This window comes from Diadema setosum, chromosome 21 (genome assembly GCF_964275005.1).
Source record: "Diadema setosum chromosome 21, eeDiaSeto1, whole genome shotgun sequence".
Taxonomy (NCBI): Eukaryota; Metazoa; Echinodermata; class Echinoidea; order Diadematoida; family Diadematidae; genus Diadema; species Diadema setosum.
Genome location: NC_092705.1, coordinates 27823308 through 27838183, shown reverse-complemented (window position 1 = coordinate 27838183; position 14876 = coordinate 27823308). Strand labels below are relative to the sequence as shown.

At 38.1% G+C, this 14876-nt stretch overlaps 1 protein-coding gene across 1 annotated transcript; it reads left to right on the top strand.

Annotated features, from left to right (window-relative positions):
• The first annotated feature begins 279 nt into the window (after positions 1–279).
• Positions 280–14364, top strand: LOC140244735 (bcl-2-related ovarian killer protein homolog B-like). The gene is made up of 2 exons (XM_072324348.1): positions 280–945; positions 14206–14364. Exons 1-2 carry the CDS (start codon positions 280–282, stop codon positions 14362–14364), a joined length of 825 nt encoding a protein of 274 aa, XP_072180449.1.
• The last annotated feature ends 512 nt before the right edge of the window (positions 14365–14876 follow it).

Below are 14876 nucleotides of genomic sequence, written 5' to 3'. Positions count from 1 at the left end.
CGGAAATAGACTGCACAGCACGGACGTATAATGCAATTTGTCTCCTATGACTGTGGGTAGAGGAAACGGGAAAGAAGTAATGGTAATTGATTTGTCGAAGACGGAGTGTTTATTGCTAGCTAACTGACCGTGTTAGAGTTAGATTATAAACTTCGCATTCTCTTATTAGTTTCACTTTCGCATCGGGTGAGCGTATTTCTTTTCATTATTATCTGCGTCTGTCTGCTCGATGTTTTTAACCTAACTGGCTCGCGGTGGTTACTAGCTTGTCAAGCCAGCATGGCAGGCACGGCTGAGGACATCGTGCGTTTCATGGCCAGCAGACGACACCCGCCTCAGCGCCAGCTTTCACAGGTGTCCAAAGTCGGCAGTGGCAGTCCAACCCCAGACTCCGTGGCGAAGAAATTCACAAAATACCTCTCCGAGAGCTCTCTTCTATCCACTCTGGCCACTCAGACAGGTCTAGGTCTGCCATGGGAGGCGCGGGAAGAAGATGTGAAGGAACAGTCATCTGCTATCTGCAAGGAGTTCATCCATTCCAAGTTAAAGCGATTAGGGTTTTTGGGCGGGAGCGCCAAGAGTGGACTGCGAGCGTCGATGTCGATACGCGGTCAGAAGGCTTCGCCCGTCTGCCGAGAGCTGCAGGTGATCGGGTCGGAGCTCGAGCGCCTCTACCCCAATCTCTTCCGGGACATCACCAAGCAGCTCAACGTCACGATTTCCTCGGAGGCCACCGTTGAGCAAGTCGTGTTCGACATCGGGAACGCCATCTTTAAGTCGGGTATTACGTGGGCGAAGATTGTGGCCTTCTTCGTGGTGTCTTCGGCACTGTCCGTTGAGTGCCTTCAGCAAGGAAACGGAATCTTCATTCACAGCGTCACTGTGTGGCTCACCCGCTATGTACAGACCAAGCTAGTCAAGTGGATCGCCCAGCAAGGAGGATGGGTAAGGACATTAACAGGATGACATTATGTTGGTTTAGATGGGGCTTCAGGTTTCCAACTTTTTCTATGAGATAATGAGAAACCTCTTATGAAATGTGAAAACGCTCTAACTTCATAGAGGAATTCCAAGTTTATTTGATGAAAATTGGTTTTGATATTGGATGACATATCCAAAAACAATTAAAGAGGTCCGAATACCAGGGCCACTTACTTTGTTTGTTTTTAATATCTTAGTCATTTCAAAACCGATTTTCATCAAATAAACGTTGAATTCCTCGTAAAATTGTATGTATATTTCACAAGCGGTTTGTAATTATCTCGCAAACAATTTAAATCTGATTTCCCCATCTCAACCAAAACTATGCCCTCCCTTTAATTAATCTAAAACACAGGACATAATGCACCCATAAATTGATTGCCCCTTTATATATATTATTGTTGTTATAACAATAATGACAACAACAATGATAGTAGTGATCATGTTAATGCTAATGATAATAATAATAGAAAAGATGATAATGTTACAATGAAAGTAAAAATATTCACTTTTATTATCATTGTTATTTAAATATTTTGTTACTCCTATCACAAAATCGATTTTCATCAAACAGACTACTTATATAGAATGAAAGAGCGTACGATTCAAAAAGGAATTCAAAGTTTATTTGATGAAAATCGGTTTTGAAATGGGTGAGATATCCAACAACAAAGTGGTTTTGATAAAAGGCGGGACCCAACTTTTATTAGAACAACTTCGTTTTTGGATATCTCCGCCATTCTAAAACCGATTTTCATCAAAATGATAAACTTTGAATTTCTCTAAAGAGTTTTATGCTCTGTCATATTTTCATAAGCAGTTTTTCATTATCTTACAAAAACATAAAGACCTGAAGTCCCTTCTCAGCCAAGATATTACCATCCCTTTAAGTCCCTTAGCTTTGCCAATGCTTGTTTTCCTGATCAATGTAGTGAAGGTAGGCCGTGGATATGATAACCTTGGTGCTCAAGAGGTTTTCGTAAGCATCCTTTTGTCATTATTATGAAGATGACGATGCTTGTTATTTATGTTATGCCATTAAAGTCTACCCGTTATCACCATTAAATCATTTTTATTTCCTGTTACTCCTTCACAACATACATTAGGCGTTATCCGTAGCATCTACAATTACATCAGTCGACACTGATATGATTGTAACTAAATTGAATTGATGAACTTGCGCCTTGTTATGAGGACTGCGGTACGAATTAATATTGTAATCTTTCTCTGTGAGGGAAATGTTTAATCATAATATACGATGATGGAAAAGCGTATGATAGCAGTCGCTTTCCATCTCCCTGTCTTTACTTCCTTTTCTTCTATCTTCCCTTTCTCTCTCTAATCTTTATATCTTCTCTTTCTCTCCTGTATCTTTCCCTCTCTCATTTTCTCTCCTTTCTTTCTGTCTTCTTTCTATCCTATTATTTTCTCTTTCTCTCATATCTTTTCCTATATCTCTTTTTTCTCTCAAATCTTTTCCTATATCTCTTTTTCCTCTCATGTCTTTCTATTCTCTTTCTTTGCTATCTCTTTCTTCATCTGTGCTATCTTTCCCTCTCTTTATACAGATATATCTTTCTCTTCTTCTATCTTTCTCTCTCCCTCTTCTCTCCCTATCTTTCCATATCTCTCTCTCCCTCTCTATCTGTCTTCTCTCTTTATCTCCTTCTATCTTTCCCTCTCTCTCTCTCTCTCTCTCTTCTCATCACGCCCCTTTCTCCATGCCCTCCCCTCCGATGTTTACCACCACCTGTAAAATACGAACTCTACTGGTATATCGTACAGAATTACTGACCTCTGTCAGTGTTGTCGCACGTAAGTGGCAAAACCTGTAGATAAGAGGCACTTATCCTTTCGCGATCTCATGGGGAAAATGTATTACTCTGTCTTTGCGCTTGATGTGCAGAATGACAATAATGTTAAAAAAAAGAAAGCAACAAACAAACTCCTTCAGATCAATGCAAAACACGAAATGCAGGCGAGGGATTTTTGTGTGGTAGGCGTATTATGTACTTATGCTGTCAGTGCAGTTTTCAAATGGTTACAGCCATTTTCAGGCGCTTTTGCAGTGTAATGTCTGCGTTGTAAGTGCAAATGTGATACATATTATGTTTATATATTCATATATCTATATAGTTATTATCTATATAGTTCAAACACGGCTGTTTCTGATTTGCAGTGCGTAATTATAGGGAATGAATCATAATTATGTCATATTATATATGCTAGTATGGACCAATGTGGTGTATAATGAACCAACACGATTGAAGACAAAGAGTTTGGCGCTGTTTGATGATGCTGCGATTTACACGCCTCGTCAAATTTGTGAGAAGACGCCAGAGTCACCAGCCGGAAACTAATCAAGTTTATTTCAGTTTCTCAAAATATCAAACATAATATGTATATATGTTATATATATATATATATATATATATATATATATATATATATATATATATATATATATATATATATATATATATAGTGTGATAATACTTCCTGAAAGATTATGTTCAAATGATGCTTGCATACGCTTTTGTATGTATTGTATGTAGATACATCATATAACATATTGCTGCAATTATCGCAAACACAATGTATGTAGTTGTCAACCTTCCCCCTTACTTTGTTTCACATGGTTCTTATAAATCCCCCCTCCCCATCTCATTGAGAGAATGTTTCTGGACCTTGTTAAACATAAATACATCATTTAATTCAGATTTACACCCAGATGACTCACATTATCATATCACTCTTGAAACATCTAATGATTTTGTCATGATCATAAAGAGCCTGTCACAGTTTTATAGTGAAATAATCTAAAACAATGTTTAAAATGATATACAGTGTTTTTGGCAATGACCCCTATGAATTTTTCGGTTTTTAATTTGAGCGTTGTTGGCACGACGGATATAACTATAACATTAATTGGGCTCCCCAGATTTAAAATTTCATCGAACGATGAAAAGTATGGATGGATGATGATGTAGTGGGTGTGTGTTTGTGTGGGGGGGGGGGAGGGGGAGGAGAAGAGAGGAGGGGTGGGAAAGGACATCTGTAGAGCCTGCCATATAACGAGAGAGGATTTCGTCTCCCCTCGATAAAATTTCATTCATTTTGGTTACGCTCTTGCAGAATGTATCACAAGAGATTTGCTGTGCCATGCCTCGATACTCCTGTTTACCCAAACGCAAACTTGTCTTCAATTTGATCTGTTCGGAATTTCTCCACAGTTCGTGAACCTGTTCTCACCGTTTAACCTCTGCTGTCACGGTTAGTGACACGTAAAAGGGCTGGGGTAGAACTACATTGTTGAACAGGTTCCCAAGAGAATAATGTCATATTAATTCATCGCATTGTTCAGACCATTATACCCCCAGCATATAGAGATGCAAATGAGATTTCACGCTTTGACTTTGTTCACTGCGCCAGCAAACTGTGCTCTCTTCACATACGAAGATGACCCAGAAAAACTGGTGGCCTTATTACAGCTACATAACGGTAGAAGAGATAAGATCGTTGCATTTGTATTGCAGTGTTATATTTGTCTGTCATTGTCCTGCGCTTTATGAAGGGTCGGCCAGAAAGGTGAACGGGAGGTAACATCGCTCAGTTGGCATGTCTGCCTTATAATACAGTAACCATCGAGAGGTTCCGAGTTCAACGCCAGAGTGAGAGGGGGAAACCCACAAACATTCTGTCCAGTGTATATACATTATGACAGTCAAAGTTCAATTTTCATGTGGGAAAGAGTCAAAATCCATGCATGCACTTGAAAGATCCCTTCTTCACTTTTCGCAAAGACACAATGCGATCTCATTTCGTACTCTCATGGATGGATAAAGTATTATTAATCTACTGCCTCTACCGAAAGCAGCCTACCCCGAGAGATAGTGGTCTCTTTAATGATGCCGGTGGGGAGCTGCATTGCATGGCACTTTTTTCACATGCTTTGAAGAGAGGAAGAAGTCACTAGGGTTAGGGAATTTGCCTTTTTGACGGGTTTCGTACTTCGATGAGAACTTATTGCAATCATGTAGTGTTTCGGACTTGCATTGAAACAATTTAAACTCATCTCCCTTGCCAGCCGCTTGCCATCTCCCTTGCCAGCCGCAGCCAAAGACGTTTAGTATTCAAAAGCTGTGTCATGAATTCCACTCAACTCTCGATATAATATATACGCTTTTAAGCAAGAATCAATATTACATTCATATAATGCACTTATCCTGATGGCATGGATGAATACAAGATCACAATATACGTGCGCTCAGATAAGAGCAAACCTTGACTGGGTAACACCTCCGGAAACACGACTCCTGCCCAATGGTGATGAATCTGCTTTTAGACTTTGAACGTGAGAAGAAATTTGATCATCAGGAACAAAGGCTTATTATCACGTTTATAAACGAGTTCTGTATGAAAGTCTGAAACTCCTCACAGTGAAAAACAGCCCACTGTATAAATCACACACTCAGAAGGGAATTGACGCGAGAAAACGTGACACGATATGATTTCATGCTGGGCCGAATAATTTCCAAGAATAGAATCATTGTCAATGGTTTACGCCGTGTCCGGTATCACCATCAGATGTTAGTTTTTCCAGGTAAGCCCCAAGAACCCCTCGTGTAGGTTGCGTTGACAGTCTACATTATAGTACAGTGCACCCTCACTTTATTCCGGGCTAGAAATTTTAACAAAGGAAACGTATATAGTGTATGTAAATCTACACAACGTACCGAAACCTATAGATATCATTATACAAGGTTCAATGGAAAACCACAAATTTGCAGAACTTATAAGAAACATGTAAGGAGAATAGAATATTGATAGGCCTATGCAATTATCGAACATAATCATGCTGGATTGTAGACACCACTATAAATGGGGGAAATGAAATTAACACGCAAAAACGAGTGAGAGGGGTGAGGAAAGATGAAGAGAGAGAGAGAATTAAGTGTGTATGTGTGTGTGTGTGTGTGTGACAGACAGAGAGATGACGAAATCTTGAAACAATGATGCGCTGTCATTTTACTTATTTAAAGTTTTTTTCATTCTTATTTGTGAAAAGCACACACTGATGCACTTATGCGTTTATACGATTCATAATTGATATTATGTAGAATATGTATATTGCTTTTTTTACTAAGTTGTATTTTGTACACTTAAGTTCTTTGTTGAAAAAAAAAGAATTAAAAAAAAAATGAATGCCGTCCCTTTGCCTTTCTATCATAATCAGTTTGATATCCACAGTATTATATCATTACTCAAACTGCGATGCCTTCAACTTCAGAGGGCACCAAGTTACACCGGAGCCGAATCAGCTGCGAATCCACCCGAATACACGTATTCGGATAGATTCGGGAGCATTCTGTTCTCCTTGCCTGAATGGGCGAAAATTCGGAAGGGATTCTGGAACATTCGTGGAGGGATTCGGCTCGTTTTGAAATGTTCAAAACCAGCCGAATACCCTCAAAACTACTCCCGAATATGGCCCCGACGAATTTCATTCGGGCCACATTCGAGATGTATTCAGATGGAATTCGGTTGGATTCGGGGAGGCATTCGGGGCATTCTGGGCTGATTCGGGCCTATTCGTATCATTAGGGGAGTAACGGCCCCAATCATCTAGCCAAGACCCGAATATCACGAATAGAATGCCCCGAATACCTCCCCGAATCCATCCGAATCGTTACCCGAATACAGAGCAGAATACAGGCGAGTGAGCCGAATAAGTCAGAACACGGCCGAATAGCAGCCGAATAGGTCGATTTAGCGACCAGAATTGCCCGAGTAGCCTCGCGAATATAGCCAGATTGGCGATTCTTCTCTGATTCGGGACCTATTCGGAACCTATTCGTCTCTAATTCGGGGATATTCGTAGTAGTAGTAGTCTAGTAGTAGTAGTAATGGTAGTAGTAGTAGTAGTAGTAGTAGTAGTAGTAGTAGTAGTAGTAGTAGTAGTAGTAGTAGTAGTAGTAGTAGTAGTAGTAGTAGTAGTAGTAGTAGTAGTAGTAGTAGTAGTAGTAGTAGTAGTAGTAGTAGTAGTAGTAGTAGTTTATGATAGTAATGAAAATAATGACGATATAAAGATCATGATGATCATGATTATGATAATTCTATTTGTGAGTCTAATGCAAAGCAACCGTATCAACCTTCGAGCTGCTGAATTGTTATTTCATAATTTGAATGAATTATAGTCATTATCATTATCATCATTATACCACAACGACTCACTGCAATCAAGATATGAAATGTGTGGTGTTAATACGATCAGGAAAAATGATATTGTTGCGAACATTCCATGCCAAACGCTCTGCTGTACTCCAGTGTGGTGGAGGCCGATGGTAGCCGAGACCAGAGAGGTACAAACCCCTGGGATGCGGCTCTTATCCGCCACACCCTGGTGCCCTATATAAGGAGACGGTGACCTGCCTTGACATTCTCACAGCATGGACCTTCCCTGTACTTTGAGATCAAAATTCAATGCTCGCAGACCTGTGTGCTGTGAACGACAAGTGCTCCCGAATCCCTAGCTCTTACTTAAAGGGATGGTATAGTTTTTGTTGAGATGGCGATTCAGATTTTAACTTTTTGCGAGATGATTACAAACCACTTTTGAAAATAGAGCATACAATTCTGAGAGGAATTCAAAGTTTATTTGATGAAAATCGGTGTCGATATGGCTGTGGAATCCCCAAACAATGTAAAACAAAGTGATCCTAATAATAGGTGAATTTCACCTTTTGCAGTGGACTCCCGTTATAACGAAGTCCTCGGGACCGGCAGTTTTCTTTCGTTATAACGAAATTTCGTTATAACCGAATGAATAAACAATAAAAATACATAGAGTTGATAATGTTGCGGCCCTAAATTTTATTTCGTTGTAACCGGAATTTCGTTATAACCGTGTTCGTTATAACGGGAGTGCACTGTATTAGGATTTCTTTGTTTTTGGATATGCCAACCGTTTCAAATCAATTTTCATTAAATAAATCTGAATTCCTTTAACATGTTTAAAAATTGTATGTTTTTTAATATTTCATGAGAGGTTCCCTCATTATCTCACACACACACAAAAAAAAGTTGGATACCTGAAGCCACATCTCAATTCTTTCACCTGTATAGAGAGGCATAGTATTATAAGAGCATGACAGATCGGAAGGGGGTAGAGAGTGGTGGTGGTAGTGCATAGGGGAGTGGGTGTGGCTGGCAGTTTGTTTGTTTTTTTATGTTTCTCCCGTCTTGCGAAGATGAATAAAGATGTTTATCGCCGAATGAGTATGCGTTGCTCTAGACAGTCTCCTTGAGATGGAAATCATGCAGAGTTTGTATTTCTGCATAAATTCACAAACGTTTTGATTCATATAGCGTGATCTTCATTTATCTGTCATGAAATTTCTGTTTGTCTCTCAGTTTGTTTGTTGTTGTTTTTTATGGGAGGGTGAAAGACGGCTTCATTATTAGTGACATCTCCAGTAGGCACGTGACAGGTGTAACACAATGTAGTCCCGAGTATTCTCATAGTTATGATAGAACATGTAGAAGAAGCAACATCAGTATAGCGATAACATTATTATTGGAAATGCAGCTGTACCATAGAGCTCTATAATACAGCTCTATGAGCTATACTTAGTAAGTTGCAGTGATGTAGTGATAGGTTAGTCGTACGTTTGTCTGTGAACATCTGAGTAGTATGAGTAGCATATATATACATTGTACCTTTTTGTAAACTGAATAAAGAAGAAATGAAATAAAATAAAATGGATGTAGGTATTTAAACTGTATACTTTCTCATGATATCATTCAATAAGACTAAAACTCTCTATAGCTGGTCGGAGGTATACTTATTGATTATCGAATGTATTAAATCAAAACCGAGAGAGGGGGGACACTGAGCTGAAAGGAGATAATTAAAAATGCAGACCGACGGAAAGAAAAAATCGATTATGGAAGAAAAAAAAAACCCCAAGACAGTGCAACTGAGATAACGACAATAAACGGAGGAAAGAATATAAAACTTTGTCACTTTTCCCAGATGGAGAGAGTCATAGCGCAATACCGAGGCGCTCTCCCTTGCGGGCAAGTGTCATACCAAGCGTGTCTATACCAAAGGGCGGGAAAACAAACACCATGTCGATCAACCGGCTGTCTGACTTCCGCGCGTTTGAATAAACAGAGCACAGGAAGTTATGCCCAATGAAACCAATTCGAAGAAGCCTGTATGTTTGAAGCGCCTTGACGAAACACAACCGCTATATGGTTTTATTTTCCTCGTCCCGCCTGCTCACTTTCCTTCTTTCTTTCTTGCCTTCTTTTCTTCTCTTCCTATATACTCTTTCTGTTTCTTTCATTCTGAGAAGTCACGTGAGCAGGCTACATTATTTTCTGCAGTAGTCATGAAAGGAGGAATGCTTAGGCCTATTAATGATGCCAACCATTCCACTGCTATTGATTCAATGTTATTTTAGAGAGAATTTATGCGGAATTCGGGATCAGTCAAGGGTTATTAGGGGGAAAAACTCTCAGTAGCTGCTGACATAAGAAGAAATGAAATGACGTATGGGCACATCTGGGAAAGACACCGTAGGGTATGTTCATAATGTGAGATATTTTGTATGATGTGTGTGTGTGTGTGTGTGTGTGTGTGTGTGTGTGTGTGTGTGTGCGTGTGTGTGCGTGTGTGTGTGTGTGTGTGTGTGTGTGTGTGCATGTGTGTGTGCGCTGGCGTGGCTGTATTTCTCTGTCATAAGAGACACGAAGAGATTATACCAAAAGGTTATGCCAAAGGTTATGCCAAAAATTATGCCAAAAATTATGCCAAAAATTATGCCAAATTATGCCAAAAAATTATGCAAAAAGATTATGCAAAAAAAAAGTGTGTGTGTGTGTGTGTGTGCATGTGTGTGTGCGCTGGCGTGGCTGTATTCTGTCATAAGAGACACGAAGAGATTATGCCAAAAGGATTAAAATGTCACACAAATGGTGACAAATTCTGACTACACCATAAGCAAAATTTACAGCTGGTCAAACGCTGCTTTCCATACATTTAACTATAGTGACAGTAACCTGAAGACTATGCATTGTACTTGAATATTCTCTTTCCTGCCGTGTTAATGCCTTCCCAAAATTTTTCATGTTTACTGTCGCCGTAAAACAAACCTCATCACTAAAGCTTGTGGGTTCCCCCCCCCCCCCTCCATTCCCCGCCCACTCTTCCGTGGCTTGTTCCGCTCTACTAGCTCATACATTTTGTGTAAACGAACGTACGTATAATTGAACATGATAATGTTTTATATAACATTGTCAGACGAAGCTGCATTGCTCATAGAGCAGCGACGTATACAGTTTAATGGTGATGCGTGGTCCACGTTTTCAGGGTTTTGAAAAGGGTGGTGTTTATGATCCTCCCACGTTACTGTTCAAACGTTTCAGGCAAAGAACACGAACAACCGACACATCAAAATAGCAATAATTGTAATAGAAATGCTGATGGTAATAATAATGATAACGTTCTATGAAATGAAATGCGAAACTGTTTACGACGTACTCGCTTGGCTTCCTCGCATTTATCAATTAGATAATAATGCCCAATTTGTTTTATACAAAGTGACATAAACATCTTGGAGCTTGCTCGCTTCGCCTCCCTCATATAACTGTAAAGGTTTGTCTATTGTATCATACACAACATCATGGATAGGAAATAAAATGCAATACCATACATTTCACCCCTCGTTCACTTCGTTCGCTCCCTTTGATAATACGTCGATTAATATTTCCATCTAAAAATAATTGGGATTTTTTTTTTTACTCTAGACACCATTATGATAGGCGCAAAATTTGATTTTTTGATTTGATTTATTTATTCACCGTAAATTCAGCATAAAAAAGAGTACAGTAAAAGTATGACAAGCAATATACAACATATGATCAACAGTAGAATAATACATAGAATGCATCAAATATGGAAAAGAGATAGAAAACAAGAGAGGGAAATAAGCAACGAATATGTACGGTAGGATAGCCCATTCAGCTCAGTCTACGAAGACATGGCTGTTCTTCCATGGGGTCCTGGTATATAATTATAGACCTCTAAATCATTACTTATAATGATCAAAAGTATCGTATGTATTATTGACTTGCTTAGCTTTTTCCCTACCTATTTATCAGTTTAGTTTTTTTTTATAGTCTTTTTAGCGGCACCGATATCGTGGAGTCACCCTTTAACCACCCCTCCCCCTCCGAGAACCAGGGATCTGCTGACGCTTCTACAACAAATGCATGCATTGACATATATATATATATCTATATATATATATATACATATGTTTATATAAATATATAAATTTATGTATATATATATATATACATACATATAATATATATATATATATATATATATATATATATATATATATATATATATCATATATCATTATTATGCATATGTATATGTATATTATTTCATGAATGTGTTTGTGTTCGTGTGTATGTTTGTATAATGTGTATGTATGTATGTGTATGTATAAGAATTTGTTATTATTATTATTATTATTATTATTATGTACGTAATATATATGATAATATTATACCTGTATTATATGAGAAGGACAGACAGACACAGATAGAGAGAATTAAGGTAGTATACACTATAATTCTATTCTCTCATATATCTCTTTTTCTCTCATATATCTCTTTCCCCCTTCTCCGTCTCTTTCTCTCCCCACCACGTGCTATAGTATTCCTCTCTTTAGTCTGCTCAGTCTTCACCAGCAATATTATGTTTCAGTTTCATTTTTCATTTCAAAAAGTGCCATCGATATTTGTCAAACACCACACTCTAACGAAATAATACAATATACATGCCGTAGAGCAGCTTTGTTTGTTCACCTGTAACAAGCTCTCCCGTGAACAAGTTTGAGTCAACAGCAATGTGGCTCGATCAACAGCAAGAATACACATTTCTGTGTAGATTGTCTGTATCATGTTTGATAAGACATGTAAGATGAAAAGAAAAAAAAAACAGAGGAAGCAACGCGCAACGGATATTGTAAAACATTATCCTTGAAAATGTTTGGGTGGGAGGGGCATAAAGCGAGTCATGCATGCCACACGATTTAATGATGAAGATGATGCGAGCATGCGTAGTTGATGGGCATGATGGAAGATAATGTCGCAGAGCTGTCGCTACGACGGCCCGTGGATGACAATAGAAAAGTCAATTAACGTGGAACAAAGACTGCGCTATAAATTCTTCACGCTAAAGCAATAAAGATGCCACCAGACTTATTCTTGTCAGGTCGGAATGTGTAGTGCAGCGCAAGTGCTGTTGTGGTCATAAGACCAATCACGAGTATTTTCACTTATTAGTGCCCATCGTGTCTGACATTCAATGTAATATATTCTTTCCGATTCTGCTGTCTACATAAATGATTATAATAGCCATTGCTTTTTAGTAAGTCAGTTATGTTTATTCAAAATATCGCGCTTAGGATGTATTGTTTTGTTTGTAAGCTGGGTTTCTGTAGTCGGAGTCTGATCAGTCTCATTTAGTCTGTGTATTTTGGAAACGCTTAGAGTGAATGTTAGGTTCATAATTTGTAAACCTAAATCTTAATATAGCCTTCAGTTCCATCATCAAAAATTCCCTCTGCACATGTTCAGTTCAGTTCAGTCGAAATGTACTTTGATTTATTTCCATCTAACAAAAGGCAATACGTCAGTACGTAATGCAAAGTGTTATATCTGACAAATTATGTTGTTTAACAATTTGTAAGAAGTATACATGTCTTAAAGTTTAATACGCAAATGATATACAATAATGACTATAATGCTGGGAGAAACAATGCATATACTTTATAGTGGTGACAAAAATTAAATGAAATAGCGGTGAAAAAGACTGATCTATATACTAAGGTCTGTAATGGTGGCCTCCATTGACATTGAGACATTGAGAGTCTGGACGTGACTTGAAATTCGCGCAGTGTGATTTTATACAAGAGAAGAGCAAACTCATCCTATTCCAGCGTCGGCAATTATTCTTTGGCTTCTCTTCTAACCAATTAATAGGTACTAGTACATACATTCAACATTATTCCTGGTCCTTCGAACTAGCCTCGCTTCAAGGATGCTCAGTGGTCTTACCTGTTATTGTGTCTTTAGTTATGTCTTGTATATGGGGAATACTAATAATGTCCTTTGACTCCTGCCGCCTTCTCCAAGACTAATGCCCGGAGGACCATAAAAGCTCTAAAATTGGTCAGCTCGGTGAAAAAAAAAAAGATAGCTGCTCATCGGTTGGGTCTAGGGAGAAATCTCACAATATTGCGAGTTTATACAACTGATGAAAAAATGTGGCATTTTTTTTTCTACCGCTGGAAGTAGATCAGATCAATTTTGTCAGTTCTACAAATATACTAACACAAAACAGCCACTTCTTTAATGTGAATTATTTGTTATACATTGACATAATAATCATCCGTAGTCCTTTATCATATATATATATATATATATATATATATATATATATATATATACATATATATATATATATGCATATATATATATATATATATATATATATATATATATATATATATATATATATACATACATATATATATATATATATATATATATATATATACATATATAATATGGGGATTAAGCTTAGTGGGTTAGTCTGATTATTATGCAATCAACCTCATAATCATAAATTACACGATGGCCACAGGGATAAGTAATAACTGTCTTATCGAATATAGCATGCATTGCGTGAATGAATTTGTATTGAAATGATTTGCACCTAAATTTCATAAAAGAATCATAGTTACTTGCAATCGAGATGTCAAGAGTAGTTTAGATACACGTGTCAAAATTATGATGACATGTTGATCAGCAATACACACATGTAAGACTTTTTCGAGACAAAGCCATCTTTATGAGGTTGTAGATAGATATTTGTTGCCGTTATTTCTTGATATACCATATTCCTCGAATTTTCCCTCAATTTTTGATGAGGTAAGTGATTTTCACTTTCGTACAATTATAGCATAATTGTTTTCCACATACATGTGATTTTGAAGAGGTTTCTGTTGTTTTGATTGCAACCCTCAATGTTTTTTTATTTTTTTTATGGCATCAATTTTTATTTAAAAACAGCAGCCGCAAAAACAAAATGGCCACCATTGAATATTATGTGTCCATTTCATTTCGTGTCTTTTGCAGGTGGACCTCCTGCGGACGTTCAAGCGAAAGAGGCGAGACACTAGCGGCTACTGGGTCATGACTCTAGGTGCTGTTCTCTTCGGGTTGGCACTGATACTAATAGCCGCGAGGATGTCATTCCACTCTCCCTGGACCATGCTCCAAGATCCTCATCAGTAAAGGACAAATCTTTACCAAGACATGTAATCGAGATTAAAATATATTTTTATTACTGTGAACATAGAGAACGCCACCAGCGTTATGACGTAACGGAAGATTGTGGACGCGCATTTTCCAAAAATCCTGATATCATCACTGTTCACAAAGAATTCAATAATGAAGTCGTTTGAGTTACAGAAATCATGTATACGTGCACACGACATTCAAGGATCAGTGATAAAGTCGCAATGGTCATACACGGGAACTCTTTGTTTGCAGGTGATGGCCCCGCGTCGTTTGATCGAGAGTAGTGTTGGATACTATAAGGCCTACTGCTCGTTTATTGGTTGATCGCCGGTTACCTGGATACCTGCATCGACAAGAGATGGCGCACTCCCCTTGCTGAAGGATCAGAATTGATAAATGTAAGATTCACTGAAAAGTGCATTGAATGAAACACCTCGGATTAGAATCCAAGGCAAACTGAAGACTGTCCAAGGGTTTGACGAAGGAGATCTTGCCCACAGATGCTA

Bases quoted from the DNA above. Each gene is read 5' to 3' on its own strand.
- LOC140244735 (XM_072324348.1), top strand. From the start codon at position 280: ATGGCAGGCACGGCTGAGGACATCGTGCGTTTCATGGCCAGCAGACGA. The intron at 946-14,205 runs GTAAGGACATTA...TGTCTTTTGCAG, and splicing joins TCGCCCAGCAAGGAGGATGG to GTGGACCTCCTGCGGACGTT.